The following is a 27,702-nucleotide window of genomic DNA, read 5'->3' as shown; positions in this document are numbered from 1 at the left end:
GGACACAACTGAGCGACTGAACTGAACAGAACCCCTTGTCCTTATCTCCTTGTCCAGTTTTCTTGCCATGATACCACATAATAGTAACCAGCTTATCAGTGCATTTGTCCTGAAAATTTGAAAAATTAAATGAATCCTAACTGTTTCTTAAATATATACACAGTGAAATCGAGGACAGACAGCAGAAAAAGATGGCACACAAATTACAGATATGTCAAAAGTTATTTTATTTCATTTTTTCATTAATATTTTGCTACAGCAATTTTTCCCAAGAAAGGATGAGTGGCCACTAATTATGATTAACTGGCAAAATATCCATACATAATTAGGATTCTGAAATGGGTTTTATTACTAATTTTTTTGAATGCCATCAAATGAGCCATGTACCACCACCCCACCCCCACCCACTTCCAAGAAATAAAGATGAAGGAAAGGCAACAGCTCTGCTCCCAAACCAATGTGCTACCTCTCCCCTTTATTTGATAAACAAACATGCTTACTATTTCCTTTGATTTAAAATAAACCCCTTCCCCTGCTTTACTGAGGATTCTCCTATCAGCAAAATCCTCCATTCCAGGAAAGGGAAAATATTTCTTCCTCTTCTTCCACCTCAAAGGATTAGAAACAGAAAATGCATTTAGACCAAGGTATGATGCTGTGAGAGTGCTGCACTCAACATGACAGCAAATGTGGAAAACTCAGCAGTGGCCACAGGACTGGGAAAGGTCAGTTTTCATTCCAATCCCAAAGAAAGGCAATCCCAAAGAATGCTGAAACTACCGAACAATTGCACTCATCTCACACGCTAGTAAAGTAATGCTCAAAATTCTCCAAGCCAGGCTTCAACAGTACGTGAACCATGAACTTCTAGATGTTTGAGCTGGATTTAGAAAAAGCAGAAAACCAGAGATCAAATGGCCAACATCTGATGAATCATCAAAAAAGCAAGAGAGTTCCAGAAAAATATCTACTTCAGCTTTATTGACTATGCCAAAGCCTTTGACTGCTGTGGATCACAACTATGGAAAATTTTTAACGAGATGGGAATACCAGACCACCTGACTTGCCTCCTGAGAAATCCGTATGCAGGTCAGGAAGCAATGGTTAGAACCAGATATGGAAAAACAGACTGGTCCTAAACTGGGAAAGGAGTACGTCAAGGCTGTATATTGTCACCCTGCTTATTTAACTTATATGCAGAGTACATCATGAGAAATGCTAGGCTGGATGAAGCACAAGCTGGAATCAAGATTGCCGAGAGAAATAACAATAACCTCGGATATGCAGATGACACCACCCTTACGACAGAAAGTGAAGAAGAACTAAAGGGCCTCTTGATAAAAGTGAAAGAGGAGAGAGAAAAAGTTGGCTTAAAACTCAACATTCAGAAAACTAAGATCATGGCATCTGGTCCCATCACTTCATGGCAAATAGATGGGGAAACAGTACAAACAGTGACAGACTTTATTTTTTGGGCTCCTTTCACTGCAGATGGGAACTGCAGCCATGAAATTAAAAGATGCTTACTTCTTGAAAGGAAAGTTATGACCAACCTAGACAGCTTATTAAAAAGCAGAAACATTACTTTGCCGACAAAGGTCCATCTAGTCAAAGCTATGGTTTTTCCGGTGGTCATGTATGGATGTGAGAGTTGGACTATAAAGAAAGCTGAGCGCCGAACAATTGATACTTTTGAAATGTGGTGCTGGAAGAGACTCTTGAGAGTTCCTTAGACAGCAAGGAGATCCAACTAGTCCATCCTAAAGGATACTGGTTCTGAACATTCATTGGAAGACTGATGATGAAGCTGAAACTCCAATATTTTGGCCACCTCATGCGAAGAACTGATTCATCTGAAAAGACTCCAATTCTGGGAAAGATTGAAGGCAGGAGGAGAAGGGGACAACAGAGGATGAGATGGTTGGATGGCATCACTGACTCAATGGACACGAGTTTGGGTAAACGTTGGGAGTTGGTGACGGACAGGGAGGCCTGGCATGCTGCAGTCTATGGGGTCGCAGTCGGACACTACTGAGCAACTGAACTGAGGAAGAAGAGTTGCAATGAATGGGGTAAGAACTTGTACTCTGGAGATTCAAATCAGTTTCTAGACCAACTTTTCTATCCAACAATTATCAGCAGTTCTTTTTTTCAATCAGCAATTCTTGATTGTGATTTTTCTATAGATTTGGAGCTCAAACTGGTGCCCTGCTTTAATTTTTACCTAGAGAACGACTCTAGGGCTATCTGAAACTTCAAGTTGTTAAGTCTGTCTTTGTGGTTCTTCAAGACTAAAATAACACTCCATGGAGAAGACCGTTAAGATGGTTTTGTTTTATGGCTATTTATTAGAAATACTTCAATAGGATGAACCTCCAGCATATGTTTCAGGAGGGTCAAAACAGCTTCTTCCTTCACCAAATGCAAGGTGTTCCCCAATCTGCAATCACTGGATTAAGAGATAGGTTTGGGGTTTTACATTTCACTGCCATTTAAGCAGGTGAATATTTAATGCCTGAGGAGCAAGGTTATGAAATGTCAAAACTACTAAGTGAAGGATCTAATTTAAGAGGCAGCCAGAGAGTCTGCAATTTAAATATTTAAAGATGATACGGAAAGTACAACACTGAACACCAATCTACTCCAAAGATAGCATTTTATATCTCAGGTTTATTCTGGAATTCCTCACAAGCGTACAAGTGATATTATAAACAAAGACAAGCAATGCTGAAATTACTTGAAGGGAAAGGAAGGGAGACAGAAGTACCAGGCAAGAAATGCTCTAGTCAATGGCTTCTCAAGCTGTTCTTCACAAAAGAGACCTGACTGGACAAAATAAAGATAAAAATAGATTTATCAAAGTAATCAGGTCCTGAAAATGGAATAGTTTGAGACACAGCATATTCCTTGTAATTAAAAACTCATTTCTTCATCAGCATGCACAGTCACTCAATCACGTCAGACTCTTTGCGACCCCTGCAGCCTGCCAGGCTCCTCTGTCAATGGGATTTTCCAAGCAAGAATACTGGAGTGGGTAGCCATTCCCTTCTCCAGGGGATCTTGCCAACCCAGAGATTGAACCCGGGTCTCCTGCACTGCAAGCAGATTCTTTATCATCTGAGCCATCTTCATCAGCAAACAAAACTAATTATACATTAAACATTCAAGGACAAGTAACACATATACCATGAATGGGCTGTCAAAACACAAGTTAATAAAACTACACAGGACTAAGAGAAATGAAAATGTGGACAAGAACTGGTACTTTATTACATGTACATAATAAAGTTTAAAATCCCTGTACATCACTTTAACAGGAGTATGTCTAAACGCTTCTGTCCAAAAGTACAACTGCTCTCAATTCTCTCCACTTCACCAACAGAAAGATCAGTGACAGTGGACACTAATACCAACCGATTAAAGTGATAAGGGCTATAAATGAACAAAGCAATCTCTTCTTTATTAAACTCAGGACATCTGAAAAATCTCCCATTGGCAGGATCACCAGTAAACAACTTCTACCACTTGTCAATTACTGACCCAGGACTATAAACACTAAACCTGAAAAAAAAAAAAAAAAGAGACACAGGCCACTTCAGACTTTTTTTTTTTTGGAAGCTCCATTCTGCAGCTGAAAGGCGTGGACAAGGTCACAGTTACGCCTATTTAAACTGAGAGTTAATTGCTGTTCATATCAAAAAATGGAGCCTTGATGGGACTAAGAAAAATGACAGTATCGCTAAATAAAAATTGGCTCCAGCTCTGGCAGAGAGTAGCGAAGGTCTTGTGAAAGCATCAAGGCTTTACAGACAGGGGGCTACATTGGACCCACCAAGAGAGCTCAGAAGCACAAAGAAAGACATTAACTTCTAACCACAATTCAGGCCATAGACCTCAAAATCCACCAAGAAGGAAGCAGCGTCCTTTGATCTACTTCTAAATGCAAAACCCTACCAGGAACAGGTCTCAAACACATACCACGACATACACATATCAGTCCAAGATTACGTTTGGCGTAAGAGCAAGCATGTTTCACAGAGGGTTGCAAATGAGTAAACTTGAAAGAGAACAAAGCATACAGAAACAAGTTCATAAGAAATTAAAGATTAGCCCCAGTGAAGGAGTGAGAGCTGAAAGGAATAATCACACGTAACAGGAAGGCTTAGCAAAGGTATTATGGATTAGAGCAGCTGCCTCTAAAAGGTATTCCAAGACACAGAATGTAGAATATCTCAACAGTGGAAAACACACAGAACCTCAAATTTTATTGAACACCGGGTTGTTTGAATGCTTTAGTCTATGTAAGATTGTTTTGATTCAAAAGAGACATTCAGAAATACCACAAAATATGTCTGATCAGGTTATTCATCTCAGGGATTCCATAATGCTTCAAGACTAATTTCAAGTTTCTTAGTTGTCTATGCTTGAGAGGCTAACAGGCAGGAAGGCCAGGGGTCTCCAAATGGAGGAAATAGGCTGCAAGTGTCAGACAGTTTTAATCTCTCTCTCAAGCGGCAGGAGGAAAGAAAGTACTAGTGTTGTTTTTTTCTTCCCCTTCTCTATACAAATTTAAAAGGGGGTTTCTTTTAAAATTCTGTGTTGCCATGACAGAACACCTGGTTCTACCTGAACTTAACTTTTCTCAAACCTTGAGCTAACTAGTGCGTTTTTCTTACGGAAATCTTTGTCTTAAGCTATGTTAATGAACTAGACTCTATCTTCAAGTTTGTTCCACCTATGACTCAGAACCCACTTGACAAACCAGTATGTTTTACTGGTAATACTGGTCTCCTAATCTATGTTAATGAAACTCTGTATTTACTTGGAAACCTGCCTTTCTTTAAGATTCATGTCAATCATTATATGGCCCAGGATAGCGCACCTGGTGCCAATGTTGTCTCAAAATGCATGTTGTGGGTGAGGGGCCTGGTGCCAGTCTCTGAGTTTTGAGACATTCCCTTTCTCTAATCAGCAGACTGCTAGTAGCTATATAACACCCTGCTAAAGACTAGCAAGGGGGCACTCTCTTTGCCCCCTTCTGATGTCTATGTCAGAAGCTGTCTCCATCTCTTTTATACTTTAATGAAACTTCAGCGTCTGCCTATAATGCAGGAGGCCAGGGTTCAATCCCTGGGTTGGGAAGATCTCTTGGGGAAGGAAATGGCAACCCACTCCAGTATTCTTGCCAGGAAAATCCCATGGACGGAGGAGCCTAGTAGACTAAAGTCCATGGGGTCGCAAAGAGTCAGACACAACTGAGTGACTTCACTTTCACTTTCTTTATTACACAAAAGCGCTGAGTGATGAAGCCTCCTCACTGGACTTGGATTGAATTCCTCTCCTCCTGAGGATAAGAATCCTGGTGTCTCTTGTGGCTCAACAACAACCTTTTATGCTCAGGGTACTGACTACCTATTCTATATGAACACACACAACATTCAACAGTTTCCCAAAGCTTTCCACTCTCACGGCCCTGCATTAAGGTAAACTGCTCTTTCCACTCATCTAACTTTTCATCACTTCAGACATTGCATGGGCATCACCTGGGCCTGAAAATCACCTCTCAGTCATCCCCTCCACTCTAGTATGAGCTGGTTACCCCTCACCTGTGCCCACACTGTATTATATGCCTCGTTCTCCTAAATACTGAGGAGACCAAGACGTACTCATCTGTTACCATGTCTTGTGACTAGCTCAATTCCTTGAAATATGATACCTTGTCTTTATCTTGGCTGTACACTCCAGCACATACCACATATTCACTGTAATGAGGACAAATGATCTTCACAAATTTACTGAGGATGCTTAATTTTTGAAATCTGGTCTACAAAGTTACAAAAGGCCATAATCTGCTAACATAACAAAAATCCTATGTTATGGTACTTTGTGCATATACTAGACTATTCTAATTCTGTTGCTCAGTCATGTCTGATTCTTTGTGGCCCCAAGGACTACAGCACACCAGGCCTCCATGTCCATCACCAACTCCCGGAGTTCACTCCAACTCATGTCCATTGAGTCAGTGATGCCATCCAACCATCTCATCCTCTTCGTCCCCTTCTCCTCCAGCCTTCAATCTTTCCCAGCATCAGGGTCTTTTCCAATGAGTCAGTTCTTTGCATCAGGTGGCCAAAATATTGGGAGTGTCAGCTTCATCATCAGTCCTTCTGTTAACGGAGTGTAGTCTCCTTGGTTCTGTCTCGTCACAACAAAGATTTGAAGTGATGGACATTAAAGCCCTTAGCGTGTCACAGCTCTCGGACAGCCCATGTTATAGTTCTCGGACAGATCAGTTTTATTTAGAAAATAAAGGAAAATACATCCTCAAGGCATGAGGGCATGTGACCCAAAAGGCATGAAGAGAACAGAGAGAGAAAGACAGACACAGAGCATGTGTGCATGCGGGAGAGAGAGACCCCTCGGCCCCTCGGCTCCTCTTTATATGTTTTCTCCTCCTCCTGGGCCTGCCCTATGTAAATTGTGCTAGCCAGGAGTGCTGTATGTTCTACCTGAGGTCCTCAACTCCAGTCCTCAGACCTTCCTTTATTCTATCTCCGTGGGTTTTTCCCTTCCTTGTCTTTTAGCCACAGCCATTCTGGACTCCTGTTTCCTATTCTAACTACCCAACACTTCCAATGAATATTCAGAACCAATTCCCTTTATGATGGACTGGCTGGATCCCAGTGCAGTGCAAGGGATTCTCAAGAGTCTTCTCCAACACCACAGTTCAAAAGCATCAATTCTTTGGTGCTCAGATTTCTTTATAGTCCAACTCTCACATCCATACATGACTGAAGGAAAAACCATAGCTTTTACTAGATGGACCTTTGTCGGCAAAGTAATGTCTCTGCTTTTTAATATGCTGTCTAGGCTGGTCATGACTTTTCATCCAACGAGCAAGCGTCTTTTAATTTCATGGCTGCAGTCACCATCTGCAGTGGTTTTGGAGCCCCCAAAACTAAAGTCCCTGTTTAAACTGTTTCCCCATCTATTTGCCATGAGTGATGGAACCAGATGCCATGATCTTAGTTTTCTGAATGTTGAGTTTTAAGCCAACTTTTTCACTCTCCTCTTTCACTTTCATCAAGAAGCTCTTTAGTTCTTCTTCACTTTCTGCCATAAGGGTGGTGTCATCTGCATATCTGAGGTTATTGATATTTCTCCCAGCAATCTTGATTCCAGCTTGTGCTTCATCCAGCCCAGCGTTTCTCATGATGTACTCTGCATATAAATTAAATAAACAGGGTGACAATACACAGCCTTCATGTACTCCTTTTCCTATTTGGAACCAGTCTGCTGTTTCATATCCAGTTCTAACTGTTGCTTCCTGACCTGTATACAGATTTCTCAGAAGGCAGGTCAGGTGGTCTGGTATTCCCATCTCTTTCAGAATTTTCCACAGTTTGTTCTGGTCCACACAGTCAAAAGCTTTGGCATAGTCAATAAAGCTGAAGTAGATATTTTTTTGGAACTCTCTTGCTTTTTCGATGATCCAACAGATGTTGGTAATTTGATCCCTGGTTCCTCTACCTTTTCTAAATCCAGCTTGAACATCTGGAAGTTCATGGTTCACATACTGTTGCAGCCTGGCTTGGAGAATTTTGAGTGTTACTTTACTAGAGTGTGAGATGAGTGCAATTGTGTGGTAGTTGAAGCATTCTTTGGCATTGCTTTTCTTTGGGATTGGAATGAAAACTGACCTTTTCCAGTCCTGTGGCCACTGCTGAGTTTTCTAAATTTGCTGGCATATTGAATGCAGCACTTTCACAGCATCATACTATAGATTCCATTAAACATTAAAAAAAAAGATGAAGTTTCATTGTTTAAATTGAGGATTCAAATCCTTAGAAACAATAAATTCTTAAACATAGTACTATGTAGCAGAGATAAGGATATCTTAACTTGAGAGCAAAACTATAGACATCATTTGGTCCAATATCTTCGTATTTAGAAAGAAAAAAAAAAAAAAAAGATTTCATAAAAGTGAAGTGACATGTCCAAAGACAGAACAAAAGAGTTAAGTGTAGAATTCTGGAATTTTGACTCTTCTTCCAGGGGTTTTCTATTAAGCCACTGGCTGCAACACACAATCATGCAAATTTCTACAGAAATGATCAGATATTTAATATGGAGATACTAAACAGACATGAAGAAGAACATTAACTTTGCTAAATTTTTTCTTATACATGTATAAGGAAAACCTGAAATATATCAAATGAGTCTTTCTCTTAGAACAGTTACTATATTTCTTCTATTAGCAGTGCTTGAGAATTATTTAGGAGATATTTGAGGAAAATCTAACATGGGTGAAGCGAGTTGGAGAGAGAAAAATATTAAATTATAATTCCTGAGACTAATGCTTTGTCTCATTTTTTTTTTTAAATTATATACCATTAAAAATAAAGTAAAAATAGCAACTGGCTATTTTACACTAGAGAGACTGTCTCAGCTTCACATCATTTCCAAGTTTTAGTGCAGCATCACTAAATAACATTCAAGCCAGCTAATTTTTGTATCTAACTTAAAGATGTAGCTAAGAATCACTTAAGAATCAGTTAAGAATCATTGAGGGCAGGAGGAGAATGGCACAACAGAGGATGAGATGGTTGGATGGTAAAACTGACTGAACGGACAGGAATTTGAGCAAACTCCAGGAGCTGGTGAAGGACCGGGAAGCCTGGCATGCTCCAGTCTATGGGGTCACAAAGAGCCAGACACAACTGAACAATAAAGAATCACTAATGCTATAAGAATAAGTGATTATGTATGGGATTATTAAAAAAACAACACTAAAACTATGAAAGAGCCTCAGAAAAACAAAAGTATACTAGTTGTAAAATTTGTTATTAAGTAACTAATCACAAACAGAGGACTTGACAGATTAGAGTTCCCCTTTCACACATCTTAAAACACCTTCAGAAAAATAACTTTGAGCAGAGTTTATTAAATGTTACCCAAAACAGTTTCATCCATGAAAGGTCCATAAATGAGGACCTGAAGGTCCATGATGAGGTCATCACAGATACTTTTATATTTTTTTATTAAACTATCATAGTTGGCCAGTATCTGTTCTTTTTATTTCTTCTGTTTTGGCTGTAGTACACAGTTGGTTCAGCAAGGACTCTCAGCCTGGTAAAGACCAACAGCAAGTCTATGGTAAAGATGTTCTTGAAATGCAACTTGGAGAGGTCACAAATGCCTTTCAAATTCCTCAAGATCTTTGCATGCAAAGAATTTAACAAAAAATAAAGCACAAGTAGAGCAACGGGAGTAGATAGCGCATGTGAATGGGAGTGTGTGGTTAAATAATGTCCGCTACTGCAGGGGTGGTGACTGAGTCATTCCAAGGTCTAAGCCACAATCTGCCAATCAAAATGTCCCATATTCCATTTCTAACCCCATACCTCCACTGAGCCCATTAAAATTTTTGCAAGTGATTATACTAAAGTGGCATGGGAAAAAAAAATAGAGTTTCAGCTGTAACCACCGAAGAATACCTTCAATAGTGGTTAAGAAAGTAGATACCTTTACTTTTAGTATTAAAAATGAGAAATGAGCCTGTGTTCATTTGGCCACAAAATCTTTAGAAATGTCAAGTAACATGAACAAGGTGTTAACTGAGACAAACATGAGTTAATTTAGTACCTGGTCAAAAAACTTACAAAGGAAAAAGAGAATACACTATTACTGGTGAAATTCAGGCCACAAGAGAGCATATTTTTTTTTTTTTTTTTTTTTTTTTTTTGAGTTTTTAATTATTTTTCTCATTAAGATTTTAATGTAGGTGTAAATGAAAATTCTCATTTAAAAAATTAAAGAAAAGTTTCCATTTGTTTTTTTAGAATAAAGATTTAGTGCACAAATACAGCCCAAAGCCAACAAAAAATAGCTTTGCCCTGTCATGTCCCTAAGAAAGCACTGCAGTTACTCAGAATAGGCCAAAAGGAGGGCGGTGGGGAAGCAATCCTCTGAGTTCTAGGCTTCACAAAAGGACCACATATTATACTATGTACATTGATTTGATGTGCAAGTGTGCAATAAATATATACACATACATTCCTATCTGCTTTACATCATTCTAGAGTATTCATTAGATCAAGCTGGGATTTAGAAATGTGAAAAGGCCATAACAGTGAATAGGAAAATAAAGGATACAATGATTTTTAGACCAGCAGAATAATAATGCTTAGCTAGTTAATTATTTTAACTTTGGAGCAAACTAAAAAACTTGTTTTGAAATAAATGGTACCTGTAAGGAATGCTTACTGCAATACTTGTTAAATGTTCTTGGTCAGTTTTTTGATAATAGCGCTGACCAGAAGTATATGGTATAGTAACACAGCTCTCATTGTCCTACAAGTCCTTTAAATGGTCAGCGATGCCTATCCAGAATCTTTATAAGCAATTCCAAGAGTTGTGTTGCTCAGCCTGTTAAAAGGTAACTAGCTTAAAACCTACTTTTCCTTATGTGGCTACATCAGTTATTCGTGGTCCCAGTGACGTATAAAAGAGGATATAAGCTGCTGAAGATTTCACCGAAGAAATGGAAATATCAGAAACCTCGTGATCATCAAATTTAAACCACCGCTGTCTTGCTGCATTTTTACAAGAGAGCATATTTTGAACAACCAGTGCCCTGCAATTGGTGCTTGTGCTAGAACTAACTGTCCAGAGCCATGAAGCAGTAAAAACATAGGGCATGGGGGTCTCACAAGCTAAGTTCAGGTCCTGGCTCTGTGACTTACCATTTATATAATTTGGGAATATTTCCTTAGGTTCTTTGAAGCCTCTATGTCTTTATTTGTAATTTGAGGTTAATGATAGTTCTTACCTCACAGTGACCTTACATAGATTACATGAAATATTAAAACTAACAGTACAGAACTAAAGAACAATAATAATATTTTAATCACAATATAATGATTTCATATGTGTAAAATCATGTAACCATACAGATGATGATAGTTCCTAGTGTTTAAGTGCTTACCATGTGCCAAGCATTGTGCTGGGCATGTTACACTTATTAATTTGGTTGATTCTCTTAACAAGAGTATTAATTGGCTACTATTTTCAGAGGCCCCAATTTATGGAAGAAAAAAACTCAAATAATACCATTACCTCTGAGATCAGAGAAGATGAGAGAGAGAGTTTTGGCACAGAGCAGATTTACTTTAACAGAAAAACAGTTCAAAGATTAAGTTAACAGAAAACCTGTTCAATGATAAAGTAAGCCTTATTCCAAATCTATTGCAGTTATTATCAAAATTCATATCATTACAATAAAATCTGTAGTTACAGCATCACAAAATGGTACAAGTATTTTACAAGAGAGCAACAGATGAGTAGGTTTGGAAAGCCTGAAGCCTGGCTGAAACCAACCCTGATGGAAAGGCCATCCGACTGTTGCCCCTCGAGGCTCAACACAGAGCATCCTTTTTTTCCCTGAACACACCTCTAGGTTTGTGGGATCATCTTAGTTCCCAGACCAGTGGGGAAGAGATCAAACCTGGGGTCTCGGCAGTGAAAGAGTGAGTCTTAACCGCTACACCACCAGGGAATTCCCATCCAGCACCTTTAAATGGGCTGATAAGAAAGGCCAACTTCATTTCTCCAACAAAGTGCCACGTATCAAATCCTCCCACTTCCTGACTCCATCCTCAGGGCTCTCTTAGAGCTTAATGTGAAATGCCAAATGAGAAAAGGGGTTCTTCTGGGGGAGTCAACAGCAGACACAATAAATGAACTTCATGAAATCAGCCTAACATCAGGTTAGAATAGGTTCCATGTTTGTTTCTGAATATGGGATAGTTACAAGTCACCATGCAGCCAGTGCCCAATGACACCATCAGAATTCACACCATGTGAATCTTAGTGAAAAAACACTAAGAATGCTACAGTAGCAGGTAAATGTCAAGTTTTTACTTTAAACACTTTCACTAAATATACTATGAGGACACTGGGGAGATTTAGAGCAGGGAAATCTCAGTACTTAATACTCAGCTGTGCATGGGCTTCTTCATCAGGGCCAGTGCAGAAGACTGTCTCATAGCCTCCCTGCTCACTGCCCCCAAGTGACTGGGAGTACTGTAATGCACTTACAAAACTTTTCTAGTATTAGGCGTTAAGCTCCTAGAGGGTTGAAACTTATTCTTATATTTACAGTCATCTCAGTATCCATGGAGTCCCTATGGATACCAAGATCCACAGATGCTCACAGTCCTCATATAAAACAGTGTAGTACAACAAACATCGTCAGCACTCCATATCTGCAGATGTGAACCACAGGACTGACTATATGTCTGTATATATGGATGCCCCACCCACCAAGTAAGCATGCCAGTATCTGCTGAGTGAATCCAGTCCACGGCCTCCTGCAAAGGTTATCTCTGAAGTACCTCTCAGGCAAGATGACTAGAAGGTACAATGCTTGTCCAAACAATCTAGCATTTTGTACTTCATTGGAAACGTTAAACTGGCTTATAGAAAAATAGCTGGACTCTTCCAATTCTTAGAAAGTTATTTTGCAGTAAAAGCTTCTTAAAGGGTTCTTTCAAGATTCTGATACATGATCAGATGCAATCTCCAACAAAAACCATACTATCAGGATACCTGTCACAGCTTTACCTTCAAAAATAAACTTTAAATATGATTTATGTAGTATCTGACCATCTAGTATGTCTAAGACATTGTTGACAGATTAAAAAGCTGAGTTAGAAAGTTAAACCTAAAGAAGGGACTACACACTACAGCTGATATAAGTAAAGTGGCACTGTTTAAGAATAAAAACTAAGCTGTTTTTTACTGGGTGGTAAAGTGTGGGAAAAGAAAAAGGTTCTCAGCAAGTCAATTTCGGTAGGTTAAATATTCTAGGGCTTTCACATACTCCATCTAAGATTTGAGAGAGGAAAAAGGAATCTACAAGAGACACAGATGATAGACAAAGACACAGACTCATGGACATTATGTAGAAAATCTCACATGAAAAATAGCAGTTAAATCTTCATTTATTGTAGAAAAGGAAAAAGAGTTGGTAAATCCCTTAATCATTTTACGACATCTTCACTGAATCGGAACACCTAACAGGAAGAGATAGGTTCACTTTTAATTTCGCTTATAGCTTGAATTTTCCCACCTTTGAGTACACTGAGCAGGTCTCCACTCTTTCTTGTGAGTCAATAGCTAGAAACTTCCTCATTCAGAAATTACAAACAAAAGCACAAGCGTTCCATGAGGTGCTCTGAAGACAAAGACTACCTGTTCTCAGAGAGCAGACCACCAAATAGGAGAGAAAGATAAAATGCAGCGAAAAATAAATGCTTTATCAGCCAAATAAAACTTAGGAGGTAATGACAATGGTATATTAAGTAGTATAGGCAGGGAAAGAATCGGACTGGAATCTTGGAGGATGAAGAAGCCAGACATGAAAGGATAAAAATTTCTATAGGACAATGACAACACTGGAATAGTAATTCTACAGCCTTAAATGTCACAGTCAAGCTTTTATAAAAAGGGAGTAATGGGCTACTAAGGCTTCCCTAATGGCTCAGATGGTAAAGCGTCTGCCCACAATGCGGGTAGACCTGGGTTTGATCCCTGGGTTGGGAAGATTCCCTGGAGAAGGAAATGGCAACCCACTCCAGTACCCTTGCCTGGAAAACCCCATGGACGGGGTAGCCTGGTAGGCCTACAGTCCATAGGGTCTCAAAGAGTCGGACACTACTGAGCGACTTGACTTCAATGAGCTACAGAAATACACATGTATGTCACACACATATATAATATTGAGATAATAAACTGGGTGAAGAGAACAGTCAAAAATAAGTGGGGCAATAAAAAAAAAAGAAAACTATTTACAATAAGTTTTCTTTTTTCTATAACTAGAAGAAAAAACTACTTCACTACAATTTTAGCTCAGATATCTAAGTCTTCTTTGGCCTATGTATACCTACTGTAATGAAAATAAAATGATCCTATCTCTGTGTGGATACTAAATACTCCAAAGAGAAATTTCTTCTCAGTGCCATTTGTAAATATTTTAAATTAGTCTCATAGGCCACAGTGGATCTTTTCAAAACAAGGCAGATAACGTGTCTACAAACAAATGAATTAATCTGCCCAAATTCATTTCTATAGTTCCTTATAAATTAAGTCTTCACTAAAAAAAAAAAACACAACAACAAAGGATAAATGTAAAATATGGGGCTAGGTTGGATTAAGTTTTTTTTACCAATCATTTTTGTAGAATCATTTTGAAAGAATAAGCACACTTTATCATTTTCAGATGTAGCTTCCTCCAGAAAGGTCCATGTCACACAATGGCCCCTGTGCCTCTGGATCAGACATCCCTTCATGTGTAATACCATTCTTCTTTCTCTGCCTGATAATCCTCTTTTGTAGAACCCTATCGCCTCTGAAACCATTTCAGAGGCCTCTCAGCAGCCAGTGACATATCCTTTTGCCACTACATTCTGCATTCACTCACCATACATCCACATGATGGTCACGTAAAGTGCGTGCTGTCTCTCCTACTACACACGGATGTCAAGGCCAAGGCTGTATCGTGTCGTATTTTAGCACTGCTTCAACATTTAGCAAAGCTTACTTGGACATACTAGCCACTCAGAATGGCCCCAGAATTATTTAATTACTCACCGATATCCCCATCCAAGGCCGCATAACCATGATTATACAGTCTTAAAACAATTTGCAAGTACTTATTTTAACATTATGATAATACCTTTGCCCTTGGTGGCGGGGGAGAAGAGGGGGAAAAGCACATGTATGATGAACATAGACTTTTAAAGCATATGACCTTCCCTACAAGCTTGGGAGGCTGACCACCGGTCTTGTTATGGCTCTATATAATGCAATGAGGCCGTTTTAGTAAACGCTTAATGTATATTAAAAAAAATTCCTCCTCAAACTTCTGAAGAATAAATTCTAACAATCTTCCTGTTCTAAACAAAGGAGAAGATAATTCAACAATCCCACTTCAAACACCTGTGAGAAATATAAATAACCTACAACCCAAACCTGAATTACAAGTACATTACAATAGCTAAGACTTGTTGTTCTGGGGCCTGATTTGACCCATTTGTCATAGATTTAGCGTGTATGTGTATGAATATATCCTTTGGAAAAAAAAATTAGAAATCCAATCTCTTTCAAGGGTAAATTATCTTTGGTAACCCTCCATCATTACAAGCTATACATCAATTAAAAAAAAAAAAAGAGGCAGTAACAGAAAACATTTTGGATTAGCTATGGCATTTCCTCTCTCTCAAATAGGCCTAGATGGAGATTTGTGTGTCAGACATATACATATGTGTGTGTATGTAGGAAATATATGATAAAATGATAATAGAAACATTATTATAAGCCTTCCCTATAGCCAAATAAAGTTTCACCTACATAGATGATGTAGACCTGACCTAAGTTATACAACTATGAAAACTGTGCTCAATAGATGATTTTAAAGGAATGACCCCTGAAATATTACTGAATGCTTTATAAGTTCAAACCAACCAAGATATTTCTCTCTCAACATGATTAGACATTACAGAATCATCATGGGGAAAGCTTTTTTAAATGAACTGATTTGCAGGACTAATAGTCTCATTCAAAGACCATCTCTCATTCTCCAAATATCTATTAGACACCTGGGCTACATATTCCCCCCAAAACAGCTTTTAACAGAGAGTAATTATTGTATTCCTAGAGTCTTTTAAATGACAGTTGTGAAGACCTGAAAAGAGAGAGGATTTTTAAGGAAAACACCAACAACCTTAACCGTACCCCAAGAAGAGACCATACCACTGCCATTCACAGAACTCCTCCGGAAATGTAAAGGCGGCCAAAAGGAGGGGCTAGCCACCCTTGGCACCCCACTCCAGTACTCTTGCCTGGAAAATCCCATGGATGGAGGAGCCTGGTAGGCTGCAGTCCATGGGGTCGCTGAGAGTCAGACACAACTGAGAGACTTCACTTTCACTTTTCACTTTCATGCATTGGAGAAGGAAACGGCAACCCACTCCAGTGTTCTTGCCTGGAAAATCCCAGGGATGGGGGAGCCTGGTGGGCTGCCGTCTGTGGGGTCGCACAGAGTCAGACACGACTGAAGTGACTTAGCAGCAGCAGCAGCCACCTTTACCTCTGTTGCAAGACAAAGTGAACTCCTCCTTCAGATGTGCGGAAGCACCTCCCTTTACCTTGAGAATCCAGTCCTTTGGCATTTAATGACACTGCTGGGAGCACAGAACGGCCTGGCGCCGTGCCCTTTCCCTGGGTCCCACTGATTGATAGCGTCAATAACACTCCCTGGCCGTAATTAAACCGCCAGCAGTACCCCCTCTGCCACCGAGCAGATCAATGTTCTCTAATACTCAAAGAACCAAGAACCAAGGTGAGAGCGGTGTTTTCAGCCCTCACCTTCACAGTTCATTTGACTTTGTGCTTCAGAGTAGTTTGCAGACAATGCATATTTCACAATTCCCCCAAGAACACTGGTTAATGAAGAAGAACACGAAGGAAAATCCTGCAAGTTGGTGACAAGTACTTATTAACCCTTTTTGCAAATTTGAGCAGAACAGACACATACTAAGCCGTCAGGCAACAGTATGTGCACACCGCTTTCCCCCAGCTTTGAGACAAAATACAGTTTTATAGGTCAAAACGTTTATAAATTAAAGTAGCATGCTGTAAATTTTTTTCTTTAAATATTTTTAACACACTGTGTGGAAGAGTCCTTTATAAGAGCACACATTTCCATTTATTTAGACCCTGCCTTGAAAGTTCAAATATCCAGATACCAGGGAGGGTGCGTTAGGAGTGTGGCTAGGCACTTATAAAAACGAGACCAACTTCAATTGTATTACAAAAGCAACTTCCATAATCTAAGGATTCACAACCATCTGGGATCATAAAATTCAACTCCCAATCTCTACACTATGAAATAGCCATTTTAAATGAATGGGCCCCAGAAGAACCACGCTGCAAATTCCCCACTCTCAGAATCAAATACCACATGATGTTTAAGTACTTGTAACGCTAGAAGTACTTAATGACATTCAAATGCTCTGAAAACGAGTGCATGAGCACATGTATGTGAGAGAGACAAAGGGGAGGGTAGATAGGGCATTATATTCATTAAAATTACACCCATTAATCACAAGACCCCAAAATGAAAATCTTACTTACATGTTTTAAAACAAGCACCAGAAAGCTGTCCAAGTGTAAACCACTAAACAATGGTCCTCAGGTTAGACCACCACATGTTAAGAATCACCTGTGGTGGCTATTAAACTACAACTTTCTCGGCCTCACTCTGTAGGTAATCATATTCAGTAAGTCTTGACTAGGGTCCAGAAATCTGCATTTTATTAACCACCGCACCACAGTGATTCTGATGAACATTAAAGTTTTAGCAGTCCCTTATGTCAAGGGATTTTTAAACAGGTAATCCTCAAACTCTGGGGCGTATTTTTGGATTTCCTGAGGAGTTCATAAAAATTATAGATGTCAAGCCCTCTTCTTTCCCATCTACCAGCATTAATTTCTGAATAAGGCAAATTCCCAGGTATCTTGAAAGCATATGTGACTATAAATCACCAGCAAATACAAAAATGCAAAAGTAAAACAAAGTCCATAAAACCCACCCAAAGGTTATTTCCAAGAAGTAGACCCCCTATGTATGGCTCCATTGAGATGCGGAGCCCACAGTATGGCCAGTCTCTGGAAAAGGCTGCAGTGCTTGATTCCATAGGACTCCAGAATCTTTCTAGGAATGTGAACAGCGTTGTTTGGGAGAAGCAAGCAGAAATGGCCAGACTTCTAAAGAATCCCTCTGGGGAAACGAAAGCGTTTTCTGAATGATCAGTTTCCGGGGCCAGGCAGACGCTCTGCTCGCGTCCTTCCTGCTGCTCACCTAAGGGTCATTTCAAGACTCATTAGCAAGCCCAGAACCGGTGCAGGAAGGATTAAAGTTCCCTCTCCCCTGGGAGGCGGTAACCTGGTACTAATGACCCAAAAGAAAGCCTATTAGCATGATTTATTTTTGTTCACAATCCACTTCTCTATAACTCAAGCAACTAGACCCATTTTTAAAATATCCAATAAAATTAAAGAATTAAACACTGTGACTACTTTCTTCAGAATAAAACTAGCTTCTTAATTCCTCCCAACTAGACTTCTAAAAATATCACTGTAACATAGAAAATGCAAACTAAAAAACAATGAAATATTCTTGATCTTCTGTTTCTGAAAATAACAGACCAACACAAGTATTTTCTACCTCTAGATCTCAGGCCAAATGTTTCGCAGGAACTGAGTAACCTGGTACCATCTCTACCATTTTACAGCTGAGGAAACTAGACCAACAGATAAGAGCAGAACACGGATCTGGGACTTGGGGCTCTATGTCCTAATGCAGCATTCTAAGGAGCTCTTTAAAGAAGGGGGGCAGGGCACAGTAAGGAACAGATTTCCTGTATTGTTTTCAAAACACAGCCGCCTCTCTTGCTTGTTCATAAATAGCATGCCAAGAAACTTTCTGAAGCAAAAATTCCACCAGGAATTCTGATGCAGTACTCGTGGCTGAGAACTGATGCTAAAGGAAATCCTGGCAGAGGTAGGAGCAGAAGAAAATGGACCACACATGCTTTTCTAAAGAGTCCACACAAATTTAGAGAGAGAGAAATGCGCTTTGCTGTGATTTTTAAACTAGCATCTAGGACTCAAAGGAACCTGCCAGGAAAGCATTCTGGAAGTATGAATGGTCTCCTACAAAACAGAGGTGGAGAAAGTTACTAGAATAATCCTTTTACTGTCCAATTTCCATTGAAATGTTAATTCACCTATCTGCTAAACAGGACCTCCGGATACCAGTTTTCTTCTTAAACGGGAGGTCTGGCTATCTCCAGTGCTCAGCCTGAAAGACAACAGAGTTCTTCCATCACCAGGCACTGCTCCACTCCCCTGCACCTAATAAGCTGGTTCAGAAAATCTCAGGGTACTAAGAGCCCCAAATCAAGAGACTATTCGATTTGTTTATAGCGGTATAGATATCTGAATATCGGTAACGTGAAATGGAAAGAAAACCATTAAAGGTGCCGGCATCAGCCAACATGGCCCATTCCTGGTCCCAGCAGTATTATTATTAGCGGTATTACTTCTGAACAAGCCCCTTAACCTGCACTTCATTTCACTGGCCAAAGGGCTACAAGAAACTATTACTGTTTTGGCATGAATCCAGACAAATAGAAGAATAAAAGTCCTATGAAAACACTACACAAAAGTGGATACAGCAAGGAATTGAGGCTCTGTTAGAAGGCGGCACACCTACTTAACTTCTCTCGTCAGTTTGGGACAACAGGCTGAAGCCACCAAACTGAGCAAGTACTGCTTCTGGGTTATACATGAACGACAACAGGCCCTACCCTACCCTTAAAGAGCACTAGAAAAGTTAAGCAGAGAAGTGCTCGCATTAGAAACGCCTTTGCTGGTGTACATGTATGAAATAGGCAGGAAATGTAGGGCCATGCTTGTGTAATAAAATGATCTACAAAATCCCTCCCGAGGAAGATGGGTTAGGTCAGCTGCTAAGACTTTCTCCCACCGCCACCCTCTGTGATTCACAAGCAGGGATGGACAGGAAGCGGGCTAGGACACTGCCCCCAGGAACCCTCCTCCTCTTCAACCTTCCCTCTGTACAGTCTTAGCCTTTGCTTCAGCAACCGTGGAGAAGTCCCTTCTACAGAAAAGCTGTTCAGAGAATGCCAAGGTATTGCCCCCTGGGAACTTTCAAATGTCTAATTCCCACTATGGACAAAGCTTACAAGGAGCAGAAATAACACAACAGGCCTGAAGTCAGGACCAGGTTCTGGACCCTGCCAGGCCCCCTAGGTAAGTAACAACCTCTGGAGATTTTTATGTTTTAAAAAAAAAAAAATCAAAGTTGAAAGTAAAACATTCCACAAAAAACATATTACTCAAAAAAAAATCTATTTTTCTTCATTTCATATAAGGACTATGTAAATTGGATTCAATATAGATGTGAGGTTTATTCAAATGCACTGAAGAGTATCTGATAATCACATGTAGTAATACACTTAGAATTTGGCTCTAGAAAGTTACAGATCATGGGTTAAAAATGAAATTAGAAAAACTTACACCCAATCTCATTTTCTTAAAAAGGGCATAGAAATCATTTACTCAAAGTTTCCATTTGTCTATCCACAGAGACCTGATCAGGTAAATAATAAATTTAGGATAACATCTCAAAAGTTGTCAGTTACTGTGAGGTCTGTCCTTCAGACTATTACTTTCAGAATTTCCCAGTCTGGTTAAGATAAAAGGCAAATGATGATCTATACTCTTGTTGAACTGATAGGTACTTTACAGAAGATGTCTTATAAATTTGTGAAGTCCACACTTCTTCTGTAAGCATTTACACTTTGTACCTTCATGAGAAATATCAACAACATAAATAAGCCACAAGAGCCGTATGTGGCTTGAGATGCTCAGAGGGATGTGGAGTTTAAATCCAAAGCAGATTTTCCCCTCCTAAGAAACATCCAAGTCCAACCCTGTCACTGTTTTGCTCAGAACTCTTCGGTGGTCCTCCCTCACTGACAGTATAAAACCACAGCTCCTCACTCAGCTCAGCACACGTACCTTTTCAGGCCCCCAACTGCTCTCAGGCTCATTTCCACACCACTCCCCACCCTGCTTTCTACTCCAGCTAATTATATGTGATTTCCCTAACACCTGCTTTCAAACTTCCCAGCAGAAGTATGAACTCTCAGCTTTCCTGCTATTATAAAACCCATACCCCAGAACAGTGCTGCAGAAACTTTAAACAGAGCACCCAAACAACAGGCAAGCCTATAGTCCAGCTTCACTCCCGCTCCTGTTTCCATGTCCTTTCCTCCACTAATGAGTGGGGAGACTATTTATGCAGAAGCCACAAGATATATCCTCAGGTTCAGAATTAAATTTTATAAAGTGACAACTTAGAATGACAGACAAAAACCAACCCCATCCCAGATAATCCTGAACCGAGGGTTGAGACAGACAAGTTTTCCAGTACAAATTTTACTGTGGCTGCTAATGTTCAACAGCGTAAAGAGTTAGGTGTTACCTCCTCAGGTCAGGGTGCTGCACTTCACTCTAAATGCATTCTCAACCAAACCATCCTCTGTGATAGCCATGAGTCCATTAAACAGTTACACCTTTTCTTAGAAAAGAATCTGGAACACTACAGAAAGTTAAGAGACTCAGGTAATAAACAGACTCAGTGATAAGCCGATCCATTATTTTTAAAGATTTTACAGATATAAATAGAAACTTAAAATGGTTAAAAGATCAAGTCCATCCAAGCTTACACAGCCAGTTAAATCACTTAAACAGTATCAGGGAGGGTAAAACTTTAGAAATACATAGATTCCTCCTATATTAAGGATATAGTTCATGCTAAGCAGAAAAACAGTCGACAAACATGACATTTACTAACTGAGAAAAAGATAAGCTATAGGTAGAAAAGGTATAAATTTAACAAAAATTAAAAGCAATACAGTAGCTCAGGAAAAAAGGTGTATTAAGCTTTACTTAATTGCTCTCTATTAAACTGAACACTTTACAGAATACACATTACTATTTCTAATTAATATTCCTATTGTTAAGTTTTTTTCATATAGACAGAAATGGCAGTTTAATTATTTTAATGAGAATTTCCACATTAATGTATGTCAATTAGTAATTTTTAAGCAAAGGTAAGGTTTAATCTGACTTATGTCTGAATGATTAAGAAAAATTGATTCAATCAAAATCAATTTTAGGCAGTTTTTCTATGCTAGTAGCATTTCCAGACAGGGTTTTTCCTGCTCTGAGAGAGAAGACGTGGATTTCTAGGGGTGACAGGGAGTGAAAATCACTCAGTCACGTCCAACTCTTTGCAACCTCACGGACTATACAGTCCATGGAATTCTCCAGGCCAGAATACTGGAGTGGGTAGCTGTTTCCTTCTCCAGGGGATCTTCCCAACCCAGGGATCAAAACCAGGTCTCCCACATTGCAGGCAGAATCTTTAACAGCTGAGTTACAAAGGAACCTATCAATAAAGATGAAAAGTTCTCTATCCCTTGGGGTAACAGCTCCTTGCTGTTGTTTAGTCACTAAGTTGTGTCCGACTCTTTTGCGACCCTGTGGACTTTAGCCAACCAGGCTCCTCTGTCCATGGGAATTCCCAGGCAAGAATACTAGAGTGGGTTGCCATTTCCTCCTCCAAGGGATCTTCCCAACCCAAGGATGGAACCTGCAAATCCTGCACTGGCAGGCGGGTTCTTTACCACTGAGCCACCTGGGAAGCCCAACAGCTCCTAGTACTTTGAAATAAAGCAAAGCCACTTTGTGGAATAAAACTTCCTCGGCCCACTGTAGAAGGAGGAGAAGCTGCGAGTCAAGATACAGATTTTACTGTATATGGGATATTCTCTTATTCACAGTACTTAATGTGGGGGGAAAACTCTTAAAGTATTTTCAGAAATGATTTTACCCTGGCTCAGCATGAATCTAGGTCTGATAACTTTAACCTAGGCAAAAAAAATTCATTTTCCCTTAGGAGTGGAAAGAATTGTGCATATACTCTCTTTTTACTACCCTCTCTAGTATCAAAAGCTAAAAACATCTTGTAATATCCACACTTTACTTACCAGCTCATTATTAGGGATAACATGGGTAGGCTTTACTCATCATGATTGCCTCTTATCACCAGCAATGTAAGCTGCTGGACATTAACTCAACCAGGAAAAAAAAGTGAACCTTAAGAGAATTGCCACCTTGAATCTTTAACCTATAAATGCCACTGTACATAACAAATCTCTAACATAAGGTCAACTTATTAAGTTTTTCTAATTTCTAAGCCACACCTTTTAAAAAGTGAAGACAGTATGAACTTTTTACTCCAAATGCTGAATTGTCATTAAAATAAAACCACGATTAATATTCCAGTTAAGAGCATTATCCACAAGATTATCAACGTAAAAAGATGAAATCAAATGGAACTCCGCATGGAAAAGTACCAAGTATTTAGAAAACCCATTTCATTTTGACGGTTCCTAAGTGTTAGGTCTTGTCAGGTCTTAGACTCACTGTCACAAATTATCTGCAAAACAAAAAAGTAGATTCCTACACTGATTGAGTAGATCTGAAGTGGGTCCCAGAATCTGTATTTCTAACTCATCCTCCTTGTGATTTTGCAACCAAGTTTGGTAATAACTGCTTCAGATTTCTCAGTGCCTATGGGACTCTGCTTCACTCATTACAGAAATAGTGAATATTTGCCATCTATTCAACATACCATCCATCTATTACACAAAACCCTAGTGGGCTAATGCTACTAGGAAGCCCCAGGAAAAACTGCTAAATAAACCATCTTTCACAGAGCTTGATTCACTGTTTCAATATTCCAATAAATAGGAATTCTACCAAATGCACAGGTGGCTCGGAAGACATGACAGAAACCTGAGCTCAAGAAGTGCACCAATACTTATATACTTATAAATGACATATATATTAATTAATCTACTGCAGCTTTCTAAAGGAAAATATGGTGTCATGGTAACAGGCTTAGTGTAGACATCAAAAGACAAAGATTTGAGTCACAGCTCTGACTTCAACCGCCTGGTCTAAGCTAAACTCTGTGACTGCCACTTAAGTCTCAACTTTTTTACTGCGGGTAGAGGTTAATGCTTAAGTCTGAATTATATATGGGTCCCCTTCAATCTCCAAACTTCTGTGATCCCTCATGGACTATTTCAAAAGAAGGGAGAGACCCAACCTGAGTCAGAAAAACCGAGAAAGGCAGCAGCAAGAAGAACTTCAGATGGACTCCAAAAGATGGGATAGCCACTATTAAACTGAGTGAGAAAGAATATGCCAGGGGAGCCATAAAAGCGTATGTGCAGAGGTTGTAAATAAGATGAGCTTGCCATGGAAGAGCCAGTCTGACCACCATGGAGAATAGTAATCAGTGATAATGCTGGGTCACTCCAAAGTTAAGCCAAATGATATGGTAAAACAGTAGGGCAATGGAAGAGAATTTTGAGTGAGAAGCAATATGAGGAAAGTGGTGTTTTTATAAGATTAGCTTCAGAGCCTCCACCAGGATGGACTGCAGAAAGCAAAAAGAAACTGATTCACAGAATAAGAAACAGGCTTAAATACAGCTTCTAAAAACTATGAAAGCAGTGAATACCAGGAAAAACCTGGTTCAGATGTTGCATGAGAACACACAACACATCTAATTGAAAAAAAACCAGAAAGAACAGATAGACAAAAATGGTGCTATGCAGTTTTGGGAAATGGTCTGCTTTGCCTCAGACAAATCGGGGCCGAACTGAGGATACCAGCTGTTATCTGATATTTCTGTCGGAACCAAATGAGAGGGGTGGGAAAGAAGTAGCCTGCTGCTTACTGACCACGCCCACCCCATCCCAGAAAATCTGAAGAGAAGGGGCAGATGTCATGGTGAAAAAGCCACAAGGCATGACTGTCCTTTCTTGCATGTATTCTGCCTGAGCAGCTGGGCCCTGAAGAGAATGCCGGTGACGGACAATGAGGAAGCAGCTGTCACCAGTGGGCTCTCTGCAGGCCATGGACATTTCTATGGAGACCCATTTCTCCTGCATTTCTACCTTCGTGTGGACCTTACTGCAAAAAGAACTGATGTAGAGCAAAAGCACTGACCCACTAGAGTGAAACGAGGGTGCTTATTTCTGGAATGGAGAAAAGGGCGTGTCAATCCAACCATCAATATTCCATTTTTTTAACCACGATTCGTGAGCAACAATCCTGAAGTCAACAGACACTGGGGCGCCTCACAAAAATCTGCAGTAGGACAGAGTGTTTGCAAAACAACAGGAAAAGGTAACTGGACGTCTTTTTTAAAGATACTTGATCATTACACTTAGAAATACTATTAAAAGGTTCATCTCTGTAACACAAACAGTAGGCAAAGAAGAGCAGACAATTAGAAATAACACTCCAGATTGCAAACCAAGGTCAAAACAAACAAGTCCTTTGGTCCTTTGTGAACTTAGAATATACTAGAAATCTAGTAATTAGACATTTCGTACCTAGGACATTTTCTTGACCAAGAAGCATGTAGAATCTCAGACATCTTACATCCATGTATATTTGGGGGTCACTGCATACAATTTCCTTTAGATGAGACAGAGGTGGGAGGTATCTTTCCTCCAAGCCAATAAATATAAAGAATGAGATATCAAAACTACCCCAGGCTAATGAATTACCTTAACTGACAACTCTGAGAGAAGCAACTTTTAAACACAAAGATGACACTGCATTTCCAGATACCTGAAAAAATGAGCAGAAATCTCCTAGACAAGCCTCTAAGCAAGATGGATACCACAGTCAGCCTTGACTAACTTCCCCTCACCACTCCAGGCTATGGTCTGAGCTGACTTCTTAAATCAAGGGTGGAAAATAGGTTCCAACTTCAGTCAATTGATAGAGGTTGTCTGGAGCACTATTTTGACAAATACCTGGAAGCCACATCCAGACTCAGTGAAAAAGGCTGCCATGATTGATCGGGAATGTCTGAACTGGGCAGAAGAGGGAAAATTGATGGCACGTGTACTAAGCGTTTGCCAGAGGCAACATCCCTTTTATCTTCTAAAGGGAAAGAGATCTACACAGCAAACTGTATTAACTTCTTATCCAGAGAGAATTTACATCAGAATTTCAAAAATTCAAAAAGGCAGGGAAAACATCCATAAAGTTATTTACTGTTTGTCATGAAAAGACAACTATAACAGAAAAAAAATAACCTGTGTGGCATATACACTCTCCTAGTCAGTCTCCTCAAAGTAAGCTGAGTCTGCTAGACTAGAGTCAAACAATAGCTCGAGGACCTGCTTTTCTGTGACCTGAGAACTAAAAACGATTTTTACATTTAATAATGGCCTGCAAAGCTAACATATTTATTGCCTGGCCCTTTACAGAACAAAACTGTAGATCCCTGTGCTAGAAGAAACAGATACGGTTTTTTCAAGTTAGAGGCAAGTAATTCTCTATAAAGGATGGAAATTTAATTCAGTAAGTTTCTAACATACTTATCTAGGAAAGTTGCTGCTCTGTCCCTTTGTTAATACACAACTAATTACTGGGTTGGCCAAAAAGTTCATTGGGGGGTTTCTGTAAATTATAATGGAAAAAGTCAAAAGAACTTTTTGCCCAATGCAATACATGTAGTTGGAGAAAGAAATGGCAACCCACTCCAGTATTCTTGCCTGGAGAATCCCATGGACAGAGGAGTCTGGTGGACTACTGTTCATGGGGTCATGGAGAGTCAGACACAACTGAAGGACTAAGGACAGCACATACATGCAGTACTCATGAATTAAGTTCCCCCCATCAGGCAACAAACCAAAACATTCTGCTATGCCTCCCAGAGAAGTGTCTATATGGGCACAAAACCAATAAAGGAAAGAACTACAAAGAGACCTTAATTTGTTTCAACCTCTGTTCTGTGAGTAGATATTAAAAAAAATGTAAACATACTTTTATTGTTTTGGTTTGAAGTCTCAATCCATTCAGGGTGTTGATAGCTTTCTCTGCATCCTTAGGGTCAATGTAGTTCACAAAGCCATATCCCAAGCTCTGCCCTAATGAAAGGGAAGGGGAGAAAGGCATAGGTTAGTTCTCCACCGCTGATGACAGACATCCACGTTGGTTCTGGCATAAAGTCTTGTCATTAATGCCAGCAGATTTTCTCAGGAGTAAAAAGAAGTCTACATTAATTCTAGAAATACACATGTGGCCTTTTTCATCTCCTGTCTATTTCAGCTTCAAGTTTAAACATCAGTTAGAACACAGCAAGCTGTGCTGTTTAAAAAACACACATCCCCAGTGCTCCATCCACCGCACATGCCCTGCCTGAGCCCCGGCGCCCAGCAGCAAGGCAACCGTGGTGCAAGTCTCCATGGAGCCGCTGTGTGGGCTTCACGGGCACGACTTGTTCAGCTTCAGTTTCCTTACACATCAAACTGGAAAGTGAAAAGCATCAACCAAGAATCTGTCAGTGTTCTGTACACAGTACCCTGATAAATTTACAGCCTTTACCACGTACAATTATTTCAGAGTCTAAACTAGTGGAGAATCATGCATATGTGTGTGTATACATGTAATCTATGTGTGTGTGTGCGCCTAAGTACATTAATTTTAGAGGAGAGCTTATTCAAATAAACTAAATCCAATTTACTAAAGGGGTCTGAAAACCTAGCTAAGGAATAAAAGGAAATATGAATACAAAGATTTATGGCTGAAGACAAACAAACCCATAGGAATATGTGGAAAAGAAAGAAAAAAAATAAAAAAGTAACAGAAAAATTTTGGAATAAGAGTTGCTTCTAAATGAGCCTGTCGCTGCTTTTATCCATCATCTGAGACCTCTCTCGTCCTCGGCTCACTGATGTGTCCCGACTCTCAGGGAACAGGAAATAACAAGAGATTGGAATCAATGGAATGCACAGACAAGTAAAGTCAACCCTAAAGGTCTCCATTTTTCAACTAAAAGAAAGTTTCTCAGTTTGACAAGACGAAAAATACTAAAAAGGTGGTGACAAAAATGGACATTTAAAGGTTTAGTCTACTAAAAGTCAAACCAAACCAATTGAGGGTTTCCTG

General features: G+C 39.7%; 1 protein-coding gene across 1 annotated transcript in view; it reads right to left on the bottom strand.

The window, feature by feature from the left end:
• ELAVL2 (ELAV like RNA binding protein 2) overlaps positions 1-27,702 on the bottom strand; it is a 136,461-nt gene that overhangs the window by 15,606 nt on the left and 93,153 nt on the right. Inside the window, exon 3 of the mRNA XM_061132961.1 lies at positions 26,578-26,681. Coding sequence (XP_060988944.1) covers positions 26,578-26,681 — 104 coding nt within the window. The remainder of the gene's footprint in view (positions 1-26,577; positions 26,682-27,702) is intronic.

The sequence above is a fragment of the Dama dama genome, chromosome 29, assembly GCF_033118175.1.
Source record: "Dama dama isolate Ldn47 chromosome 29, ASM3311817v1, whole genome shotgun sequence".
Lineage (NCBI taxonomy): Eukaryota > Metazoa > Chordata > Mammalia > Artiodactyla > Cervidae > Dama > Dama dama.
Note: the sequence above shows the minus strand (reverse complement) of the source record. Positions and strands in the feature narration are given on the sequence as shown.